The following is a 25,437-nucleotide window of genomic DNA, read 5'->3' as shown; positions in this document are numbered from 1 at the left end:
GACATTCTTCTTAGCATCCACAGCTGCACAATGCACCTCACAACACCTCTCTCCCCATAGGAGCACACACAGGTTCATAAGGAGGGAACTCTTATCTCCTTCCTCTGTCCCTCCTCTTCTTTATCTTCTTCTTTCCTCTTTCTTTTCCTTGATAATTTGCTTGATGGCTTAGTTAAAAGAAGACTGTTAGAGTCAACAGGAGTCACGAGAGGCAGCAAAAATAAGATAGCATTCCATTTAATTAAGACACCCCCCTCTTCTTGATGGGTTCCTCTAAAAGAAATGTTTTGAAGTGGATTCTGCTTCTTTTGTGCAAAGAAAAACTGATGAAGGTGAAAATTTGAGATGACATTTGAAAAGAGGTTTTTTTTTTCTTTGGATTTTGTACTTCATATTATTTCAAAGAAAGTCTCAAATGATTTCTGGAACATTTCTGAAAAAAATAACTATGGATTTGATTGAATTATAAAAACATCTGCCATGCTGATAAATATCAACTTACATCTGGTAGTCAGGTGCTCAACTCAGCCCTCTTACAACAACTAATGGGTTTAACTAGACAAGACAAATCTATCTGAAGCGATTTGGCTTTCGGATTTTGTTCATCAAACTTTTAGGAAAGTGAGAGATACCTGTATTTCCTTTTAAAATGTGAGAAACTTCTTGGTAGAAAACTGAAATGTGAATATAAAGTATTTGTCAACATTTTAAAAGGAAAATATCTACCCATCATAGGAACTATTGACTTATCTTAAAAACTATTTCTTCCCTTGCTAGTTTCTCCGTACATCCTAGAAACCCAACACTTGAGTTGTTTTAAGATTGCAGTGTACAGATAACCATGTGAATTAAATTTGTCTTTATTTATCTTACAGTCTAGCTCTATAAACACTGTTAAGCCATAAAAAGTAAACCTTATATCTGAGAAACCATTTTCCATGCTCTTCCTTATTTTTATTAGCTCCCAGGAAGGAAGCAGTATGAGCTGTACAACATCAATAGTAACAGAGTTTGCTTTGACAAGCAAAAATACTGCATCTGTGGCTAATTTCATAGTAACACTAACTGGTTCTCTCAAAGAAAATAAACTCCTCCACATGTGAAATCATTCTTCAATAATGAGATCATTTCAAATTATGCAAAAATGTTCATAAAATCTACCCAGTGGATGATAAATTACTGCTAATACTGGGGTAACTGTCTCATGGTTTTATAAATTCATAATCCTCAGTTCTAAATGCTTAATATTGATCATTAGTTAATACTACCTGCCATACACTTAATACTGGCAATTCTATAAAATCGTATTAGGATCAAATAACGAAACACTACTTTTTTAAAAATCTTGTAATAAAGTTTCTTCTTTTGTGTGCAATTAAAAAACACTATTCTTTTGAAAATGAAGTGTAATTTGAAACTAGAGATTCAAATGTTATAAAATTAAACTACATCTCTCTATAGTGTTTAAAATATATATTAAGTATTTTTTTAAGGGAAAGAAGAACAAGAATTGGGGTACATGTGCCATAGGCTTAAGTATGAGAGAAATAATTCAACGAATATATTTTTTTTACTTAGCTATCAAATCCATCACCTCATTCTTACTTGGGTGATCCACATTTGGTGTTAAACTCTGTGATTGATGTTAAACTAACAATTTCTCTAAAAGAAGCTCACACCTGAGATGTTACATCACATTAAATCAACAGTACAACCACATCTTGTGGGCCAAAGGCATAGGAGCAAGGCACTGAGCATTGTACAGCAGTGCATCAATAGAAAAAATTGTAAACTCATTACAAGATTTGAGACTGGTTTAAATGAGATAGAATTTCATAAACAACTTGTACCTAACTTATACAAATAGTTAATGCTCAAACAGGCTTCATGATGCAAAATAGGTGTTGTGGAAGAAAAATTATTTTTAAAAATAATTCAATGCTTTTTTAGATTGAAGTCAATAAATTAATTGATATACACTATCTTGCATTCATTAACTACTAAGAAGACACACTCACTTCTCTATATCTTTCATTTACTTAAAGACCTGAAACAATCTAAAACCTTCTTAATGCTGTTTCCCAGATAAGACAATCCAGTTTTAAAACTCCTGTTTCTGAAATGTTATATTTAAAGAAATTAGTTGTTAGTCTTTTGCTTAAACCCAAATGTTCAGTCTCTTGAAAAATCAATTTTGTATTTACCTGGAAGGACTATCTGGAATTCTGATGGAAGTTTACCTTATTCAGGATGATTTTGGGAACAAACCCCTGCCATGAGATTTACCCAATATTTTTAATATGTAAGTTTTCTTATCTCATCTGATATTGGTTTTACATCTGCATAGTCTAAAATGGCAGGGTATATTTATGGCTCAGTAGACTTCTTCACTTCTTTTTGTCCCAATACTTTTCTTGATGGGACAGAGATATAACACAACCCAACAGAATGAAGACCATGAAACTGTGCAGCTGCACTGGAAGGTGATGGGACAGCTCACGTCCAGTGTTTAATTCTAAACTGCAACATCCCATGATCTTCCAATATTCTGATTTCACACATCCATTTAACAATCATTTATAGAACCCCAGAAAACAATATCTGGGGTGGGCCCAGCCAATGAAGCAGACAAGTGGTATTCTTCCAGCCTCCGCTAAGTTGGCCTCTATATGAGTGCACAAAAACTTTGAGTTAAGCAAAAAAGAAGAAAGGGTAAAATTGACACATGGCTTCTGGCTTCTGGCCCCAAACCCAGGGAAAACTGTGAAGTCAGACAGGCAACCAGCCGCTTACTTGTTATGTTGATTAGGTTGCTGATTTAGCCAGCTGTACTTTGTTTTCCTGAATAATGAGATGCTTGGCAAAATCACTAGAATTCATTCTCAAGTTCTCTTTTAGTTTGTTAAGCTCAAAGTCATGGAGAATCTTGACAGTCATTAACTTTTCTCGCTTGATTCTTTCCACAACATCTTTTGGAACATCAGGGATCATCCACGCCAACAAAAATTTCATTAGAAACACAACATGCTAGAGGAAACAAAAGAAAATCAGACACACTGCTAGAGTTGTCAAATGTTCAGCAGATGTTCATACAAATTGTTTCATTCGTTCAACAAACTGTGCTCGATACAGTAGCTAGAAGGAAAAACAAAGAGATATAGTCCCTGTCCTGGAACTTTCCTACAAAGACCAACATTAAGCAAATAAGTATATACTAAAATATGTGATTACAGAGATTCCAGTTGAACGTGGTTATTGAATATACTCTTCATCTACGCTTCCTCCTGAAAACCTAATAAAATATTTGTAAAGAAATTTAAAAATTGTATTGTTCACAAAGACACACAAAAAAGGGAGGAAACAGTGATAACAGACTCGAGACAGTGAAGAAAGCTGGCACTTAAATTTGCAGTTGGTGATACAGTGATGGTAGAAATCAAGACAAAGGCCAATTTTGTTTCAAATCATCAGAAAAGTTCAGAAAAGTTCAACTAAGGACTTTGAAGGTGTAGTGTGGGTGGAGTTAAAAATAAGAGGCTTATTTAAAAATTTGTATAAGGGGCAGATGAATTTTCAGAGCCTCTCTCTCAACCATGTTCAGGAACTACTTCTCTCCAATCCCACCCTGGCAGCAACTGAGTACCTTATTTTCTGCAGAAATTATATTTTCTGCAGAAATTAAGACAGAGAGCTGTGAACTCACAGGCAGCAGAGATGGCGAAAGATGGAGGTGTGGCACCATACTGGAAACAGGGCAACTCAATGCAATTCAGCATTCTGAACCATGAGATCTCTAGTCCCTCCTGCCTTTCTTGGCTCTCAACACAGTCATGAAATAGCTCAACAAACAGGAGGTTGGAGGATTTCTCTCTGGGAAAAATAACTCATCAGAGAAGTTAGAATTATAGATATCAAAATTTTGTAGGTCTCAAATGAAAAGGCCCCTTTATCACCCTACAGTGAAGCCCACCCAAGTGACGTTCTTCCTGTATGCACACAAAGCTTATAATCGGGCTTTCCTTGCTTCGCTCTTAAATATGAGCAGATTGCCAAGAACAACCAAATACGTAAGAAAGTCTCTAATACGAAAGGGTAAGACTGAAGCACACAAATGGGAACTAAGAGGATACCTAGATAATGATGAGAGCAAGAGAACAGTAGAATAAAAAAGCAAAGATATGAATCTGACTATTTATAGGAGAAAAAATAAATGATAAACATAACAGAACTTCAAAACATTTGTAACACCTGAATAACAGAAGTCCCAGAAAGATAGAACAGAGAAAAGAAGGAAATTATCAAAGAAATAGTACAAGCAGGGCTTCCCTGGTGGCACAGTGGTTGAGAGTCCACCTGCCGATGCAGGGGACACAGGTTCGTGCCCTGGTCCGGGAAGATCCCACATGCCGCGGAGCGGCTGGGCCCGTGAGCCATGGCCGCTGAGCCTGCGCGTCCGGAGCCTGTGCTCCGCAACAGGAGAGGCCACAACAGTGAGAGGCCTGCGTACCGCAAAAAAAAAAAAAAAAAAGTACAAGCAAATTTTCTCAACTTAAAGGGTAATTATATTTGCAGGTCAAAGGGGCTTAGTGAGTGTCCAGAACAATTAATATTAATAGTCCAACATCACATGACTGTCTTGTGAAGTTTCATAAAAGGACTAGTGAGAGAATCCTCAAAGCTTATTGATACATAAAAAATTCATAAACAAAGAATGGGAAATTAGAATGGTATTGTACTTCATAGCAACACTAGAAGCTGACAGAAAATAGAGCAATGTCTTAGAAAATTTCAGGAATACCTAAAAAAAGTTGGTTCAAAAATTTTCAGGGAAAATGACTTTTAATCAAATTCTATACCAATTAATTATCTATGTGGAAAAAGAAGAAATTTTAATATTCAAGTTCTCAAAAATTGTCCATTATTTTCCTCAGAAAATTAATGAAAGATGTGCTTTATCAAAATAAGCTAGTAATTCAAGAATGGGAGAAAAATAGATGGAAGAAAATATAGTATTCAGTATAAGAGAAGTTCCAGAATGATGGTGAGTCGGAGCCTGGGATGATCAAAAAAAATAAACAGAAACAAAAATTCCAAAGAATTCCTTTTGTAATTTACCAGGCTGAAAGATGATCTAAACCGCTGATGGAAAATGTGGGAATGAAAGTGATAAATTCATAAGGAACTGAGAGGGGTAAGGATTTAAATTACTTACATGTATAACCTTGATAAAAATAAAACAAATTAAACAAAAACTGATAGGAATTTGTATTTTCTTGTATTAGACTTATCTAGTCTATTATTGGACTTTACTGTCGAGTGAAAAAATGCCTAACATTTATTTATCTCTCCCTTATCGGCCTTCATGTCTTATGATTTGTAGCACTCAATTTGTAACTTAGCCAAATACCCGCTCTGTATTGGTTGTTTTGTATTGCATGTCTTATATCCATAATTACCCTAGATTTTCCACAAGGTAGGAAACATAATATAGTGGACAGAGCAGAAGCTTGGCAGTGAGACATCTGGCATTGAAACCCAGCTCTAATATTAGCCGATTATCTTTAAACCAACTAACTAATTTTGCTGACTGTTGGATTCATTTGTCAAGGGTGAATAATAAAGCCGAACTTACAAAGTTATTATTATAGCCTCTGCAACCACTATTTATTAATAATAGGTATTCAGTAAAATAAGTGGGTCCTCTGCCCTCTGACTGACCTCAAAGACAGAGGTCTTATTTTTTCTTTTCTGTTACCTTGGTGTCTTCAACAAGAGTAAGTGAGTAATAGGCAATCCACTGTACTTAAAATATTCCTAACTTACTTTTTATGAGAACAAATACTTCCTTCAAAATAGTCTATTGAGATAATGCTAATTTTCTGCGGAACAAATATGCTTAGAAATATATGCCTAAAGGGAGAAAAGACACTAACTGGCATGAAAGTTAATAAAGGCTCACCTCCATAATTATGATGAAGGTCATCTTAGCAGCAAGGACGTGCCAGTACTGCATACTATGAAAATATTTCTCCTCGTGATCAGGAGGATTTCTGTAATCTCTGTACCTGAAAAAAATGGAAGTAAATGCAAAATATAAGCTATAACTTCAAACAAAGAGACCTAGTATAAATTCATATTATTTCTTGTAAGAGACCCTTTCAGTTGACAACAAAAGTCAAGTCAAAGGAAAATAATTGCTATTATGAAACATTTATCTTTCCTATACAGATAAAAAGAAGAGCCATATGTTACTTTTGTATAGTACATATGTAGCAAGAGACACAAGTGAAACTGCTCTCCTGTCCTTCAGAGACAAATTTCTCTAGAGAGTTATAGCAAAATTTGCTCTTTCCATTCCATTCCCTCTCTTCCTACTCCTTAACACACTTAGTTCTATCATCACTCCACTGACACCAACTGTCTCCTATCATTAAACTGAAGGAACATTTTCATCCAGATCTTATTTGACCTGTGAAGAACAGAACTTGACATTGTTGACCATTCCTATTTTCTTGAAACTCTATTTTCTCAGCTTATATGACACTGCATTATTTTTGTTTTCCTTATTAGCCTTCTGGGGTTTTCTTGGTGTTCAATTTGTGAGTTCATTTTTTTCTGCAAGTGTCTAGATATTAATGTTCAAAGATTTAGTTCAGGTAGGAAGTGATGACATCAAGAAATCTGACAGTTGCCCATGTTATGATTCCTCTCTATATAAATATAGAATATAACAATGCTTTTGTCTACCTGTGTTGCAACATTTTGCTGGGTTTTTTTGTTGTTGTTGTTGGAATCCCAGATGAAGCACTTGGTTTAAGGTTTAAGTTTAAAAGACTTGACGTACCATATATATATATATATATATATATATATATATATATATACACACATACATACATACACACACATACATAAATAAATATATATAACTTTAAATCCTAGAGTAAAAAGATCCTCACAGTACGTGAGACACTGAGTGTGAAAGCAGCAGGTTTACAAATCCAAGTTCACACTCCCTACATGAAGAAACCTTTTAAATGGGATGGCTGGTGAACTAATCATATTATTTCTCTCTTCCTTACTCTGCCTCTTTTTGAGGACACATAGTTAAATTCAAGTAGGTTAAATGCACGTAAAATATGACCGTGCTGTATGATTACAGATATTGCAACTTGGGACCAAGGAGGTATTTGTTGAAGAAAATTTTTCCAATAAACTTAGAAAATAAGAAACAATTCAAAATTGACATTATCTTTACCCATAATATTGTCTTACTTTTGGGCATTCTACTTTTTCAAATCAGAGCCATACAATGTGTGAATTCTAGAATTCATGCACTTTATCCAGGATTTTTACTGCCCCAAGTAAATTTTTTTTTGTAAGACATGAAGGAAATGGAGAACTTAAGAAATACATTTAAAAAACAAAATGAAAACAAGAGAAAACCTGCAAGTGGTGAAGTCTCGTTTTTCCGAAGGCACAGTGTGGTTTGGAAAATCAGCTATCAGGAATATTGACAGGCTGTTATTGACATACCCTTTCATAGGCTGAATGGCATTTTTTGAGTAGGCATAGTAGTAAACTAAACGGGGGATCATGTCCGATGTAAATGCAACAATAAAAGCCTAAAGGACAAAACAAGAGGGAGATCGTGAGCTAACAATGCAGTTTTACAAATGTCTGATTTGTATATCTTTCAGTTCCATATGCCTTATGGATACAAAATGATTAGAATGCTATTATTAATCAAATTAATATATGAGTCTTTGACCTAGAACATAAAATAGCTCATTTACAGTGTATAATCAGTATTCCAAGATTTCATAGCTAGAAAGTGCTACATTGAAAATTTAACCTAAATGTATCTGTCTCCAAAAACACCATGCCTGTGTCTATCTCCTTCCACCATGGCTTGCTATTTCTTACATTTCTTAACCAAATTTACTGGCCTGGACGTGTGTGTGTGTGTGTGTGTGTGTGTGTGTGTGTGTAGGGAATGGAGAATGAAGAAATAGAAGACCATACTGGTAAATTTCCCACAGTTCAGTGCAATTAATTTCAGTATTTGATGCCACAGGAATGGTATTTTCCCATCCTTTCCTAAGCTCTGGAATACTATAAATGTCATGTTTCCTTTAGGTAAGATAAGTCAATTTAAAACCATTTGGCCCTGCCATCTACATTTTTAGTGGTAGATTTTTAAAATCTTTTAATATTGCTTCTATAGTTACTGGTCCATTTCATGTTTTATTATCACTTACTGAATATATTTTGGCAGTTTTATTTCTAAAAAAGTGACAATTTCAAATAGATATAAAAATTATTAGAATAAATGTATACATAACATTCTTATAATTTTCTCACTTGTACCCTGTAATTCTTTTTTTGTTTGAGATTTTCAGTTTTGTTTATCCTTTCAATGAACCAACTCGACTTATTTAGCAATTATATTGCTTTTTGTTTGTTTTCTAATTTATTTCTGTTTATATCTTCATTAATTTTCTTACTGCTTTCTATTGATTAGCTTTACATTTTTTCTTAGTTTCATAAGTTACATGTTCAGCTCATGGTTTCCTTCTTCTTTTTCAATAATAAAAGCATTTATTGGTATATAGTTTTTATAAATATGGTTCTGGATGATTCCTAAAATCAGCTAGGAAAATTTTGATAGGCTTTCGTTTTAATTAAGCTTTCCTTATAACTTCAATTTTATTTCATCTTTGTACAATAAGCTTCCTTGGAAGCATAAATGTTAAGTGGTTTAATTTTCTTTTTTGGCTATCTTATTATCAACTTCATTTTTTATACCATTATTGTAGATGAATATTCATTGTAAAATTTCTGCTTTTGGGAATTCAGTTTTATCATTTTTAATAAGTGCTCCAAAAAAATGACAGGTAAATGTTGTGTATTCTGTTTGTAGTATACAACTTTATGTATAATCAAGCTTTAATTGTATTATTAAATCCTTTATATCATTACTTATTTTCTGTCTACTTTGTCACATGCTATGAAAATATATCATGGTATTTTAATAAGCATGTTTTTACAATTTTCCTTGTATATGTAAGAGTTTGCATGTCATAGAGTTGCCTATGTTGTTTAGCACATAAAAGTTTAGGGATGTTTTATCTTTATGGACCATGATGAAATCAATGTAAATAAAGATTGAGTTAAACATCTTTCCCATCTCCCCATCCTCAAGAAAAGAAAAAAAGTACAGTTATTCCACTGAAATAGGTCTACTTACATTAGTTGCAACAGAAAGGACAGCCATTCCATAAAGAATGTCTTGCCAAACACCTATGCTATGAGCCTTAGCAGCTACAGGTCTCCTGTACTGAGTAGTAAGCTTCCAGGCATCCACTCGAATCTCTATTATATTATTCAAGAGAGCAAGAAGAGGAGCCAAAGGAAAAGAGGCCACAAATAATGTAACAAATCCAAACTGGATAACTGCAGGGATAAAAGAAAAATTCACAAACTCATTATTGTGGAGGGGAAAACGGGGAACACTCTGCCTAACTCCTGCTACTTCCCTCATTTTGGAGGGATCTACATCAGCAAAACACTCCAGGTCTCTTTCCAGCTGTCCACATCCTCTTCCCTATAGGAAGCACAGTGACTTATTTGTTGAGCTGGTCATGCACAGCTCAGCTCCATCTCTGCTGTTTCTTTTGAGACCTGCTTGTCTGAAGAAAGCATTTATTCTTGTTAGATAAGATATTGTTATTATTCATAAAACACAGTCTTTTATTATGGTCTATGTTTAGGTCTATGCTACCCCAGCATTTACATGGGTATTGGCACATCAGTGGGGTAATCAAGTTTTCTATTTTGCTAATCTATGTATTTTTTAAGATCAGGGATAATGACCGACTCATTTGTATGTTTGGGGTATATAAAAACACTCAACTATAAGCCTTATGAATGAATGCATTATTTAAGATTTGAAGATGTTAACAGAGGAAAAGGAAGAACAAACAAGATATCTGACAACAAATCAGGAAATGAATCATATAAAGCATCAGAAATATATGTGGGCAAAGGAAATATACATATCCTGGAATGAGGTATTTGTTAAGGTTCTGATCCTCTATACTAACTTGACATCTTTCTAAATAAGTTTTACTCTCTTTCCTCATTGAGGCTTAACACCTGTGTAAGCTGGCTTCTCTCTCCACTTTTCTTCTTTTGTTTCCATCAGTGCTTGGGGTGAAAGAATCCATGCAGCTGGCAAACTGGGCTTCCCATATGAGTGAAGAAAAAATAAGAAGAGATACAAAAAATGGCTTTCCATTGAAGGAAAAAAAAAGAATCTTCTACTAGTCCTCTGTTTTTAGTTAGATCTTGAGTGTTTCTGGATTTCAGCTCTTCTCATAAGATTTCTCATTAGAATCAGTCTTGTCATCTACTAAACCAAGGGAACAAACTGCCTCCTTCCTGACTTCTCTACTGAACCAAGAAATAGAAAGTTAAGACAAAGTATTACGTAGAAACAGCTTGAATTTCTAGGTTCAAATCCCAGATCTTTACCTATAATCTCTGTGGCCCATGGCAAATTACTTAATCTATCCAAGTTTCAGTACCCTCTAAGATAAAATGACTATTTCCATAGAATGTTTCAAGATTAGAGATAATGTATGTAAAATATCCAGAATAAATTAACTCTTAGTGGTGTCTCAATAAATGGTAGTTAATCTTGTTATGAAACCCTGATTTCATCTTTTAATTTTAGTTATAATCTCTGATACATTTATGTACAAATTCACTTGAAACATAAGCAATTAATTAAAAATTACAGCCTTATCACTTCATAAAGCAAGGACTACCTAATTTCATAACTGGAGACTTCTTCCTATTTGTCCTGATGTACCTATTTTAATCCAGGTATCATATGTATGTGTTATAGTGGAGAATCGGTAGCAAATTCAGGTCATCTCCGTTATTCTACCATGACTTTTATGGGCCATGAGAATAAGTTGGGAAAACAGTCCTCTTTAATTCCACCAAAGAAGCAGAGAAGGACATCTGAGAGGAAACACCCTGGATAAACTTCACAAGCAGTCCCCATTATTATTTCTCCTAAAATTTCATCTCAAGGTCTCTTCTCTTTTCAATCCTTAGAATATTTTATGCATTTCTTGCATTCAATTTGGGTTTCCCTTGCATAACTGCTTTTTGCCTTCTTCTTTTCAGCTTGAAACAAGGGACATACACTAAATGTATGTCAGCCTCTGTAAATGTTTTTCAACATATTCTATGAGCAGTCACTGAGGCAAATGAAAGGAGAAAGCTACTTAAACTAATTTGAGACAGGTATTAAAAACTGATCCTTACTTATAACAGAATTCCAGAGATTAGCCTTACAAAATGCAAGTCTTCATAGTTAACAAAAAGAGACTCAGAAAAGATATGGCAACATTCCCTTTCTCCTGTGGACATGGAGGGAGAGACAGTGTTCTGCCTTATAAAACGAAGCCAAGGGGAATTCCCTGGTGGTCCAGTGGTTAGGGCTCTGCCACAAAACAAAACAAAACAAAACAAAAACCTAAGCCAAATAATCTAGTTGGACAAGGTATTAAATTAAGATCTTTATCAAGAATTGATATTGGAGATTTGTATGAATGTTTGTAACTGGCACTCATTTCTTCTGTTTTAGGTTAAAACAAAGCTGCCCTTGTTAAGTGTTATTTGAAGAGGGGGGAGGGTTTCCATTTCCCCCCCCCCCCCCCCCCCCCCGCCCCTGGCAACCTCCATTCTATCTCTGCTTCTATGTGTCTGGCTATTTTAAGTACTTCATGTGAGTAGGAGTGGAATCACACAGTTGACTGGCTTATTTGATTTAGCATAGTGTCCTCAAGGTTCATCCAAGTTGTCATGTAGAGCAGGATTTGGTTTTTTTAAGGCTGAATAAAATAAAAGTCCATTATATGTATTTTTATACCACATTTTTTTATCCATTCATCTGTCAATAAATATTTTGATTGTTTCCACAAAAAAAAGTGATCCTTACTTTATTTGGTTCAACAGTATTAACATTAAATTGATAGGAAAAATATCTCTGAGATTGGTGTTTTGAAATTAATTTCATTCTGCATTCTATTTGGTGGGAAATAGAAATACTGAACCAACCTTTTCCATACCCACCCATCTATCTTTTCATCCACTAGCCAATGATTTACTGAACACCTACTATGTGCAAGGTAGGAAGAAAAGAGCTGAAAAATACTTATTTTACTCAGCCTATTCCATGTTTCAAGGCAGTGGTTGAAAATTACCTGTTTCCAAGTACTCATAGAATAGCCCGAGAGAACCAAAAGTTTCAAGGTCATGGTCCTGCTCCCATCGACTGTATAGCTTTTCAGAGTTGGTTCGAGCTTTTCGGCGTCTCCACCAATTCAGAACCAAGCTGTTGGAAGTGATAAAAATAAATACATGAAATAGGGTTTAAAAGAAAGCGGTCAGAGAATCAGTCTTAGATCTAAAAAATGGTGGTAAGGGAGGGTAAGTAAGTTTAGATCACAGAACATGTAGAGGTAAGACTACAGCTAAAGTCCAAGTCAGAACCTTGTGTTCTGTTCACAGTACTTGATGAGGCAAAAGATCTTTACTTGGGTGATTGAGAAAGTAAGACAACCCTGACTCTCTGCAGGGAAGTGTATTTACTCAGAGACAGTTCTGTTAAAGAGCATGTGGAGGAGAGGATCACTACAGGATGGTTTTTATCTATTTAATTCACTATCCTTTATGTTGTCATGATACTCAGAAGGCCACTTGGGGAAATGAGAAGTGGGTTACAATAGAAAATGTATGACTAGGGAACGAAGAGGTTATCTAACACATGAAAATAAATGCAATAATCCTAAATAAAATATTACCTAACTAAATTCTATACTATATAAAATATATCATGATAATGCTGGATTACTTAAGGAACAAAAAGATTATTTTTATCAGAAACACAATCAATGTAAGAGACCATATTAACAAATTTAAGGAGAAAAATATAAAATCATGTTGACTGATGAAGAAAAATGCATTTGATGTATTTCAATCACCTACTAAAACCTATTTATGACTGAAAAGTAGGAAAAGAAGATAATTACCTCAATCTGACCAAAAGCATCTACCAAAATCCTGGGGTTAACATCACTCTTAATAGGGAAAAGTGAGAAGCATCCCCTTTACAATCAAGAACAAAATAAGGGTGTGTATGATCACATTCAAGACTTTATTGGAGATCTTAGCCAGAACAATAAAATGAAAAAGAAAAAGGCAAAAGAATTGGAAATAGAAGAGACATCTATAATTACTAACAGTAATGTGAATGGATTATCTGCATAGAAAACCCCAATGAAGTTAGATAAAAATTATTAGAAATAATAATAGATTTATCAATATATTGCATTCCTATATACCCACAAAACACAGGTAGAAAATATAATTTTTAGAAAGATACCATTTACAATAGCAATTAAAATGAAAAGTACCTAGAAATGGATTTGACCAAAGATTTATAAGACCTGTATGCTGAAGTTTAAATATTTATTTGAATCATTAAAGTCCAAACTAAATGTTCATGAATAAAAAGACCTGGCATAATAAAATGTCAGTTGTCTTATTGAAACAACTGGAATGTAATTTCAATCAAAAAACCAAAATACTTTCCCATGTGAAATCTGACAAGATGTTTCTAAAATTTACACAGAAAGACAAAAGACAAAGGATAGCCAAGATATTCTATAGATGAGGAATAAGTTGGTAAAACCTGTCCCAGAAGATATGAAGAGTTATTATAAAGCTGTATTGAGAGAATGTAGTATTGGTGTAGGGACAGACAAATCCTGGAACAGAATGGAGGCCTAGTAATAGCCTTGTACTTGCCATTTGGCATACATGGTATTGCAGATCATGGAGAGTGGGGAAGAGGGACTTCTCAATAAATGGTAACATGATATATATTATATATATGTAATATATATGTATATATATATGTGTGTGTGTGTGTGTGTAAGAAATTAAATTTGACCTTCATATCAAACACAAAAAGCTTTTCCATGTATATTAAGAATTTAAAAGAGAAAGGCAACAATGTTAAAATGCTAAAAATATTTAGATGTAATTATATGAGAATAGGTTTTTGATTTTAAGGTAGGAAAGGGTGTATTAAACGAGACTTTAAAAATACTAAACCATAAAAGAAAAGATTGATAAAAATTTTGCTATATTAAAAGTATCTACTTTTGTCCATCTACAGCGGTCGTTCCCAAATGGAAGTGATTTAGCCCACAAGGGGACTTTTGCAGTATCTGGAGGCATTTTTGGCTGTCACAACTGGGGAGAAGGTGGGCTACTGGCATATAGCAGGTAGAATTCAAGGATGCTGCAAAACATCTTACAACGCAAAGGACAGCACCTCACACCAAACAATTATCTGGTCCAAAAAGATACTATTAATGGGCTTCCCTGGTGGCACAGTGGTTGAGAGTCCGCTTGCCGATGCAGGGGACATGGGTTCGTGCCCCAGTCCGGGAGGATCCCACATGCCGTGGAGCGGCTGGGCGCATGAGCCATGGCCGCTGAGCCTGCGCGTCCGGAGCCTGTGCTCCGCAATGGGAGAGGCCATAGCAGTGAGAGGCCCGCATACCGCAAAAAAAAAAAAAAAAAAAAAAAGATACTATTAAGAAATAAAAAAACAAAAATTGTGCTGGGTTAAAATATTTGCAACACATATAACCAAAAAGCAAACAAACAAAAACACAGTAACCAGAGTTATACAGTATTTCTATAAATCAATTAGAAAAAGATATACATACAAGTAGAAGGATGATTAAACAACACAAATAAGCACTTCATTGAAGAGAAAACACATATGGTCAAAAGAGACTCATTCATGTTCTTAATCAGGGAAATGAAAAATAAGACCAAAATGAGATATCATTCACACTCTCCAAATTGGCAAAAATTAACAAATAAGACAATATGAAATACTGTAGCAAATGTGTGAATTAAAAGGAAAACATATTCTGCTTATATCAAAACCAAAATAGAAAGAAAAAAGGAATGCTAAAAAGGGAAAAGAACACCTGAGATTTTTGAGACAATATCAGAAAGATGGGCATGCATGTAACTGGAATCACAAAGGAAAAGATACTACCCAGTTCAAGAAAGAGAACTTTGCTAGGAATCACAGAAGCACTTCTATGTGTTCCATTCCAATTACAAACCCCTTGATCCCCACATAGTAACCCTCATCTTGAATTTTGTAATCACTTCCTTGCTTTCTCAAAAAAAAATGGTTTTATCATCTATGATCCATTTTGAATTAACTTTTGAACTAACTCATGAAGTTTTGTTATTTTGCATATGGATGTCCAGTTGTTCCAGCACCAGCTATTGAAAAGACTGTTGTTTCTTCAATGAATTATTTCTGCAACTCTGTCAAAAATAAAATGGCCATATTTGTGTGGATTTATTTCTTCAATCTCTGTTCCATTTGACCTATATGTCTATCCCTTCAACAATCCCATGTTGATTTAAATGGTTTTATAGTAAGTCGTAAAATTGAATAGTGTAATTCCTCCAAATTTATTCTTCTTTATCAAATTTGTTTTGACTATTCTAGTTCATTTGCCTTCAATATAAATTTTAGCATCTACTTATCTGTACCTACTAAAATCCTACTGATATTTTGATTGGAATAACAAATCTATTTATCAATTTGGGGGATAATTGGCATCTTTATTAAGTTGAGTCTACCAATCCATCAACACGTTTCTCTCCACTCACATAGATGTAATTTTTTTTTCAACAGGACTTGTAGTTTTCAGCATACAAATCTCACATATTTTAAAGATTTATACCAAAGTACTACATTTTTCTTTGAGCTACCAATTGCTGTACTAACCAATGTTTCTTGCATTACACACTTTCATTTCTTTTTTCAGTAGTTCTTCCAATGAGGGTCTATGAATGTAAACTCTTAGTTTTTTCATGTCTAAAAATGCCTTTATTTCACCTGTACTTTATATAATAGTTAAAATGCTTCTAGAAATCTAAGGTGAACATTTTATTTCACTAAGAATCTTGAAAATACTTTCGCATCTAATGTTATTAGTGAGAAACCTATTGAATGTAGATGGCATTCCTTTTTCTTCTGAAAGATTTTAAGATTATTTATCTCTAATGTTCTGTAGATTGACCATAACATATCTGGGTGTGAATTTAATTTTATTTATTTTGCTTCATACTCAGGATCCATTTTCATTTCTGGAACTCATGTTTTTCTTCATTTCTGGAAAATTTTCAGCAATTACCTATTCAAAGGATTTTTTCCACTGTTTACTCAATTTTCTTTTTCTGAAACTACTAGCAGATTAATGTAGAAGCCACTATATAGCCTCCTGTCACTTTAATATTTTTAACCTCATTGTCTCTCTGTTGCACTGTACAATGTGGGAATTTCTCAGTACTATTTTCCAATTAACTAATTCATTTTTCAATTGTGTCTGATCTGTAATTGATACCACCTATTGTTCTGTTTATTTAAAGTATGATTTTACATTTAATAATTAATTCTTTTTCAAATTCATTTGCTCTCTTTTCAAAATTTATTTATTATTTTATTCTATTTATTTTTTTTGGCCATGTTGGGTCTTCGTTGCTGCACGTGGGCTTTTTCTCTGGTTGCGGCAAGCAGGGGTTACTCTTCATTGCGGTGCGCGGGCTTCCCATTGCGGTGGCTTCTCTTGTTGCGGAGCATGGGCTCTAGGCACGCTGACTTCAGTAGTTGTGGCACATGGGCTCAGTAGTCGTGGCTCATGGGCTCTAGAGCGCAGGCTCAGTAGTTGTGGTGCATGGGCTAAGTTGCTTCGCAGCATGTGGGATCTTCCCGGACCAGGGTTCGAACCCATGTCCCCTGCATTGGCAGGCGGATTCTTAACAACTGCACCACCAGGGAAGCCCATATTCATTTGTTCTTGTTTCATTTATATCTGTTTTAATTTAAATTATTTCCTTATCTTTTTTATTGACAGTATCACCTCCTTTTATGTTTTTAGGCTTTGCCAGAATCTCCTACCTAGAGTAAGTTCACTTTCTAAGAATTGATTTTGTTAGTGGCCTTTGTAGCATTAAATCTTATAAGCTTTTGAATCTTGGTCTGTAGTCTTAAATTTACTTGTTTCTTTTTTCTTTTACTGTCCTGTCTCTTTTCCTCTCTGTGCATATTTATTTATTTTCCCTCTTGTGTTTGGTTTAGGGGTTACCTCCATTCTGCCTCCAGGTTCTCAATCTAGAGCTAGGATTTAAAGTAACAGTTTGGTATTATTTCTCTGTGGCAATATTAGGGATGTGGTGTATCAAATACCATTTGCAAGTATACATCTATGTTCTTCCTTTGTCAGCACATGAAATAGCACCCCAGGAGTACTATGAAACTGTGGCAGTGGGTGAGAGAGGGGGAGGGTGTTTTCAACCATCTTTCATGAGTAAGTAAGAATACACCCAGTCCCTGGCTTTAAGTACAGTTAAACTGGCTAGTCCCCTGTCTTAAGTGGTGCACTTTTGGTCCACTTCATCCTATAGGTGTTACACCCTGACACTATAATTTCCTAACTCAGAGCCCCACAAGATTACAGGCTTATAATTCTTCCTCTTTTTTTTTTTTTCCCGGTACGCGGGCCTCTCACTGTTGTGGCCCCTCCCGTTGAGGAGCACAGGCTCCGGACGCGCAGGCTCAGTGGCCATGGCTCACGGGCCTAGCCGCTCCGCGGCATGTGGGGTCTTCCTGGACCGGGGCACGAACCCGTGTCCCCTGCATCGGCAGGCGGCCTCTCAACCACTGCACCACCAGGGAAGCCCCTAATTCTTCCTCTTTTTATACATGGGAATTTTCACCTTATATTTCAGATCTACTGTCATTTTGGTTTTCTTTTTTTATAATGTATTCATTATTGCTATGCTTTGGGGACAGAGAGTGATTCCTTCACGTGCCAGAATTTCATTCATAAACAGTTTCTGTGCCTAGATGTGTAACTGAGAAGGACCCTATGGGGCCTTCCTGGGACAGACTCCTCCGCATATCTTCTGCTTTAGCTCCTCTCGGAAGTAATAGAGAATAGTATCTGATGCACATTTCCTGAGTTGTTTTACAGATGTGAAAACCCCCACCAAATGGAAGATGTTAACTACTTGATGACCATGAGCACATAGCCCCCAGGCCTACTAGAGCCTAATGTTAACCCCTGTGACACAGCCCTGTTACCTCATCATCAACCAATCAGATATTTGTGCATGAGCTGATCACATACCCTGTACCCCCCACTCCCTCACCTGGACTTTGAAAATGCTTTTCTGAAACCCATCAGGCACTAGCTGTCCCAGACTATTTGTATGGTGAGTTACAATAAACACTGCAATTTCCTTCACCATAACCCGGTGTCAGTAGATTGGATTTACTGCAGGCAGGTGAGTGGACCCGAGTTTGGTTCAGTAATAGATGTGTCCATGACACACAGATATTTTTAAAGAATTCAACTTTTAGTAATTTTGAGAAATAAAATGGAACATGTAGAATGACCTACGGAGCATATAACAGATTTCCCAGTGGAAACTTCACAGGAGACAGAGATAACTACCTTTCCCTAAACTTTCTCAAGCAACAGATGTATATTTAAAAGTATGTATTACCTTAATATATTCTTTTTAAATTAACTAATTAATTTATTTTTATTTTTAGCTGCATTGGGTCTTCGTTGCTGCATGCGGGCTTTCTCTAGTTGCGGCAAGTGGGAGCTACTCTTTGTTGCGGTGCGCGGGCTTCTCACTGCGGTGACTTCTCATTGTGGTGACTTCTCATTGCGGAGCACGGGCTTCTAGGCACACAGGCTTCAGTAGTTACAGCACATGGGCTCAGTAGTTGTGGTTCGTGGGCTCTAGAGCACAAGCTCAGTAGTTTTGGTGCATGGGCTTAGTTGCTCCACGGCATGTGGGATCTTCCCGGACCAGGGATCGAAACTGTATCCCCTGCATTGGCAAGCAGATTCTTAACCACTGTGCCACCAGGGAAGTCCCAATATATTCTTGACTGCTGATTAAAAGTGAAGTTTTTTTGTTGCTGTTGACTTAAACATTAGCTAACAAAGGCACAATGATAATCAAAGAATTCCATTTTTTCCAGAGGAAATCTCTCATGCTTACTTAAAAAAAAGCAAAAACTTGTAAGTCATACATACGGATAAATGGCTTCTTTAATGTTTCCGAAGACCTGTTTCCCAGTCATTATGATGGTCAGCTGGGTTGTCAATTCTACTAGACAGCCTCCAGGATCACACTAGTAAGAAGAAAAAGGAGAAAAATAAAGTAAAGGATGAAAGATGGACTTCTGCAACAAAAGAAATCCCAAACCAGAGGGTGAGAATCTGAAGATTTGCATTGGAACAGATATTAAAGAAATATAAATGGATATTTAGTTCCAAGTTCCAAGCTTGATCACCAGTCTAGCTACATTAGATTCAGCTGTGAACTATGTTAAAAACAGATTTCTGGGCCTTAGAAAATTCTGAATCTTTATATCTGGATTAGGGCTGGAAGTTGTTATTTTCTCTATGTGATCTGGATGCACAGCCAGGTTTGGAAAGCACTGAACTGTTGTAACTCTGTACCCGTGGCAGAGCCCTTTTTGCTGTACCTCTAGAAAGTTATTCATCCTTTGATGGAAGTCCTCAGGAATACAGAACTTACTTATTCCAGTTCATAGTTCATATTTTATACCAAACAATAGGTACAATATAACTTCTTGCCCAGAACGAACTGGAAAGTCTATCAGACAGCAGGATTCTAAGACCAATATGCTCTGTGGACAGTCAGTGTCTTTGACTTTTCCTGCAGCTTGATAAAATCTGAGTTAGTGCCGGGCACACCTAAAGGTTTTTAGTTAACACTGAGTTACTGAAGCCACAAACCTCACCTCTCTAGAGAATTCTTACCTCTTCACTTCTCCACACATTAAACAAATATGTGTATTTTCCAGGATAGCCCACGAACTTCCCTTTAAAGAAAGCTACATAGAAGCAGGACGAGTAAAAATTTACAAACTGAAACAGGAACATTTTCAAGGTAAGACTGCTCTCATACTCCTGGTGAGTCCGAGGAATTTCTGGTAAATAAAAAACACCAAGGTTTAATAATGCACCTTCCTGCTTCTCCTTATTTTTTTTACTCCCTGGGATAAGTGGATATCTAGTCATATTATTCTGAGAGTCTGTTGAAATCTTCCCCACTCTGGTCATAACTGACCAATATTAAGTAGCTATGGATGTGTACTAGGCTTTCAATTAGAGATTGTGTATTAATCTAATCAACAGAGAAGGCTGAGAAACCTTCATTAGTACATTTAGAGGGATGAAGTACTTGCCTGGGGTCACACAGTCAAAATATGGAATTCAAGTGCCTTTTAGACTGAAGAGCCTCATGCTTATCCCCGTAACACTATATGATACCCTGTAAACACATCAGATCTCGCTCCTCTGTTTTCAATCAGGTGTAAACAAAGTGAATCTTATGAAGGGCAGAGGATGATTTCAAACTGAATTGTGCTTTCCTCTCATGAATTAAGCGGCTTTATCAGTTTTGAAAACAATGTCATGCAAACGGTGGCAGTAATAGTACATATTTTCCCTCTCCTTTACTTAAAATGCATGATCATGATCTATCATTTTATGAATTCCAAAGATAAGAAAATGTTAGAGTCTCTTCACACCATAGTAAAAAAAAACGTGAGGCATGAAAGAGTAAGGGGCCATGCTTTTCTGAACTGATGATCTCCCAAGAGCACAAGCTGATGCAGCCAAATCCATGACATTTTCAGCAACACTGAAATAGTGGCACATATTCTAAAGACACAGATAACGCTTCCATTTTACTGAAATTTAGCTGCATTCCTACAAAATCTCTAATGTGAATGCAAGAGATTTTTCTCATTGACGAAAGCTGAGATATTTTTTAGGTGCTTTGTTTGTAGGTGCTAATTGCTATAATTGTTTAGTTTTTGGCTGTTGCTAACAGAAAAAATAAGTAAAACTAAGAGAGAAGAACTCCAAATTCGAAAATAGATTTAATGACAGCTGCTTGCCAGTGCTTACTCTAGTGCTGAGTAAATACCGTGCTGCCTTTTTGGTTACCACTGGGCACACTGTCAGTGTACAGATTTAGGGGAGGGGGGCATGAGCTCCTGGAGGCAGCAGTCCCAGAAGAAGCTGAGGCCTGGAGTTGAGTCTCTGATCTCATCTCCAACTTGCTGGGGGCAAGACCAGGAGCAACTGTGCTCTGTGCTAGTCTTCCTGACTGAACCTACCACTCCACCTGTGACCCCTTCACCTTCCCTCATGGCTTTAGGAGAAATTTTTAAAAGAACATAACCCAGGTTCTAACACATGACAACCGAAAAGAGAAGCACTAACTTTTAGATTTATTCAGGAGGACCTGATTGTTCTGTTTTCCTCACAATGGTTTTCAAAATCCAATACCTTCTAAATACCATACACATGAAATAAAAATTATCTGTGTCTTCAGAAACGTGTGAGGATTTTATTTAGGCTTCAACTAACCCCATCAAGGAAGGATTAAGGTAAGAATACTCAGAAAGATCTACAGAGTCCTAGTTATTAGTCCTAGTTATTAGTTATTTTTCCTGCTTCCACTATAATAGGCCTGAATGTAGCTGTTAGGGGATTCTGAAGTACCAGGCTATGGGTCTACCTGTAGAGCAAAACTGCCTTAAAATGTGCCTTTAAAAAATGAACTCCCAGCGCGCGGAGACCCTCTGCACCCCTGCGAACATGGCTCTGCGAGTGGCGCAGAGCGTGCGGGCCACGGTCTGCAGCCTGTGTGCCATCTCTGCGCCCAACGCGCCCTGCCCGCTGCAGCCCTGGGGACTGCGGGCGGGCGCCGTCCGGGCGCTGTCCGGCGCTGCGCACCGGCCCCACTCTGCTGTCAGGTCGTAAATTCACAGACAAACATGAATGGGCAACATCAGAAAACGGTGTTGGAACAGTGGGAATCAGCAATTTTGCACAGGAAGTTTTGGGAGGTGTTGTTTACTGTAGTCTGCCTGAAGTTGGGACAAAATTGAACAAACGAGAGGAATTTGGTGCTCTGCAAAGTGTGAAAGCTGCTAGTGAACTCTATTCTCCTCTATCAGGAGAAGTAACTGAAATTAATGAAGCTCTAACAGAAAATGCAGGACTTGTCAACAAATCTTGTTGTGAAGATGGTTGGCTGATCAAGACGACACTCAGTAACCCTTCAGAACTAGATGAACTAATGAGTGAAGACGCATATGAGAAATACATAAAATCTATTGAGGACTGAAAATGGAACCCCTAAACAAACTAGTTTGAAACAAAAACAAACAAACAAAGAACTCCCTTGGGGATTATCCAGAATGGAGGTATAGCATTGATAGGAACCCTTTTTCAGAGTCATACTAATGATTTGGCCGGCTTACCCATTTTTGTAATCCAGGCAGATATCCTTTCATAAAAGAAATTCAAGATCAAGATGACAATAAAGTTCAAGCACGATCCAGTGAGAGATGTGGTTATCTGGGGAGTGAGGAAACTTCTGACATGCTTTAAGGATGCTTCACTTTCCATGAAGCTAGCAAATGTAGCAAAGACTGACAGGCGGTATACAATCACAGCTACCATACACGCGATGACCAGAGACATCTGGGGAAGGGAAACAAAAACTGGTTACTCTGGTCTCTGAATCCCTGTGATGCATATATATCTGAAACATACTCTTCTTTTCAATTCATATATTAAGTTTAGCAGATCTGACATGGAAAGCAAGCCAAGTCAGTCCCTCTCACCATAGATGGCAGGAAATGAAAACTAGGAACGTAAAAGGGTTAGCGATAAGTGTATGGTAGCAGCTGAGTAAATTGAAAATAGAAAAGTATTCATTGACCATCCTCTAGGTCTATCCTTTAGAATGAGTTGGAAAACTACCAGCAAGCCAGAGTCTGCTTGTGGCCTTACCTATTCTTGCGTGGCCCTTAAGGTAAGAATATTTTTTGTTTGTTTGTTTGCATTTTTAAAGGTTGTAAAGAAAAATAAAGACAATTATGTGTCAGAGACGATTTGTGGCCTACAAAGCCTATAATATATCTTTTACAGCAAATGTTTGGTAACCTCTGCTCTAGGTTGTAGTTAAATGTGTAGTGTGAAGATCACTTACTTTCTCAAGAAAAATACGTTTAAAGATTCGATTTCATTTCCCCTCAGAATACTGCCATTAGTAGTCTGATATGCCTGGTAGTTTAGATATTTGTATAAATTTTATACCTTTACATATTACAAAATCACAAAGATCTTTATATCAATGATTGGAGAATTTTATTGTGAAAGTTGAGGAACTGAATCAAATTGAATGAGTACTAGAAATAAATGACAGTGATCTTTCTGGAACCACACTCTAGAATATTTTTCAAGGAGTGTCCCAAATTGATTATCACCCCCTTTTATTCTATCATCTCTCCTAAAATGATTGTTATATCATCTAGGAAAACACACATTTAAAATAGAAAAACCAATACCTTTATCAAAAAAGGTTAAAGATAAAATATTATAGGACAATATGGAATGGTGAGGTTAAAATACAGTCTACAACTGCTAATTATTCATACTTCAACAGGCTAACTTCTCAGAGGGTAACCTTGCCTGTTTTCCTAAAACTAAAGGTCAACTGTAAGAGGACATACATTTTGAAAGGGGAGGGCAGGAAATAGATTATGATGATGGAGAAATCTATCAGGTAAAAGGCATGGAAAAAATCTGACTCCCTAACAATGGGATATGCTAATTAAATTCTTCATGTAGAAGATGTAACATTTTCTTCCATTTATCTTGGCAAGAGAACGAACCTTAATGGTATAAAGTTTTTCATTTTGTATAAGTATTTTAAATGGATAAAAGATAGATTAATAATTTTTTTAAAAAAACTAAACAAATAGTCTGTAATCAAATTATTTATTTTACTGTTCTGGTTTCAAGTTATCACCAAATTAACAAAGAGCTGGGGGAGGGAGAGGGACGGGCTTTAAGATAAAGTACCTCTCTCTCCCCCCAACTCTTTATGCAAGGTTTAATCATGGCACATCCATGCAAATTACAGTTTATTCTATATAAGAGCTCCATTCAAGATAAAAAAAATACTGTGGAGTGGGAGGGAAGAGAGGGACTCAAGCCATTGCAGACAAAACTATTGAGGTAATCCCAGTATGATCTTACATCAATAGATGATAATAGTTTTTAAACAATGCTCACCCATAAAGTCACTGTGGCTCCCGATAAAAAGTACCATGGAATACGACTACACAAAGGCAAGTAAGGTTCCACCTCCTGTAATTGTGAAGAAATCACAGCAAAATTCAAAATCTACAAAGTTGGGAATCCAAGCAGTAGTCAAAATCACAAAGCCATGTTAAAGTAGAAACCTCCTCAATGGGTTCACCACAGCTCATGGAATGCTACATTCTAGTAGTGGTTCCTTATGTTTAGGTAGAAACCTTTAGGGCTCCCAGATGAAATATTTTACAAATGATGTGAGATATAAAGGATACACATTATTTCCTGAGTGTTGAATTAGAGTTGTATTTAGGGAGAGGGAGACAGGAAAAACAAAGTCAAAACCTGAGGGCTGCTGCTTAAGTGGACATGCCTTAATGATGTTAAAATTTTCTAATTGAGTTAAATTGAATTGAGTTGAATGCACTGCTCTGTAATTGCTCTGTATGATATTAAGTAGGGTGCCTTCTTTATATTTATAGGATTAATTGTCTTCTTCCACACAGTTCAGGGGCCCAGACTTTTCTACAATTATGGTGTTTTAAGTCATTAATGGAAGATATTAATTATACCAGCTGATATTTTTAGCTATATCGAGAGGCAGTTAGATCTTACGGCCAAAATACTGTCATACAGTAAAAAATAGTTGTCAGCAGAAATCTAAATCATGTAATTCTATTTAACATATAAGATTTTACATCTGTACAGTCTCAAGGATTTTTCAGAAAGGACTGAATGCAAACAGAACATAGCAGTCAGGGTAGGCTGCCCAAGAGCTCTATTGAACCCCAGGATGTGTGTGGATACATCTGATTATGTACATGTATATGCATGTGTGTATCCAATGTGTCAGTGTGTTCGTGTGTGTGTGCATATTTGTGTGTGCACGTGTGTGTGTCCATTCCTGCATGTATGTGTTCCCAACAGACTCAAATGTAAGAATTCTGGTTGTGCTTAACCACTGAAGAAGCACTGCAATGAAGTAAAACAAACAAACAAACAAAAAAAAGCCTCTCATTTCCAAAGCCATTAAAGCTAAGTGAAGTAGACGATTCACAGTGAATCAATACATACTGTTTTTCAA

At 36.2% G+C, this 25,437-nt stretch overlaps 1 protein-coding gene and 1 pseudogene across 1 annotated transcript in view; one reads left to right on the top strand and one right to left on the bottom strand.

Annotated features, from left to right (window-relative positions):
- Positions 1-1,502: 1,502 nt before the first annotated feature.
- The window catches only part of ANO5 (anoctamin 5), a 96,430-nt gene continuing 72,495 nt past the window's right edge, over positions 1,503-25,437 (bottom strand). Inside the window, exons 14-22 of the mRNA XM_029206806.1 lie at positions 24,333-24,407; positions 22,511-22,733; positions 19,992-20,161; positions 19,239-19,336; positions 12,282-12,412; positions 9,251-9,456; positions 7,447-7,625; positions 5,960-6,065; positions 1,503-3,027 (exon numbers count right to left, since the gene is read on the bottom strand). Of these exons, the coding sequence (XP_029062639.1) occupies positions 2,806-3,027; positions 5,960-6,065; positions 7,447-7,625; positions 9,251-9,456; positions 12,282-12,412; positions 19,239-19,336; positions 19,992-20,161; positions 22,511-22,733; positions 24,333-24,407 (1,410 nt within the window). The 3' untranslated portion in view covers positions 1,503-2,805. The remainder of the gene's footprint in view (positions 3,028-5,959; positions 6,066-7,446; positions 7,626-9,250; positions 9,457-12,281; positions 12,413-19,238; positions 19,337-19,991; positions 20,162-22,510; positions 22,734-24,332; positions 24,408-25,437) is intronic.
- LOC114886377 lies at positions 21,822-22,374 on the top strand (annotated as a pseudogene).

This window comes from Monodon monoceros, unplaced genomic scaffold, assembly GCF_005190385.1.
Source record: "Monodon monoceros isolate NGI ecotype Baffin Bay Population unplaced genomic scaffold, NGI_Narwhal_1 Super_Scaffold_7, whole genome shotgun sequence".
Classification (NCBI taxonomy): Eukaryota; Metazoa; Chordata; class Mammalia; order Artiodactyla; family Monodontidae; genus Monodon; species Monodon monoceros.
This window is presented reverse-complemented; position numbering and strand designations above follow the sequence as displayed.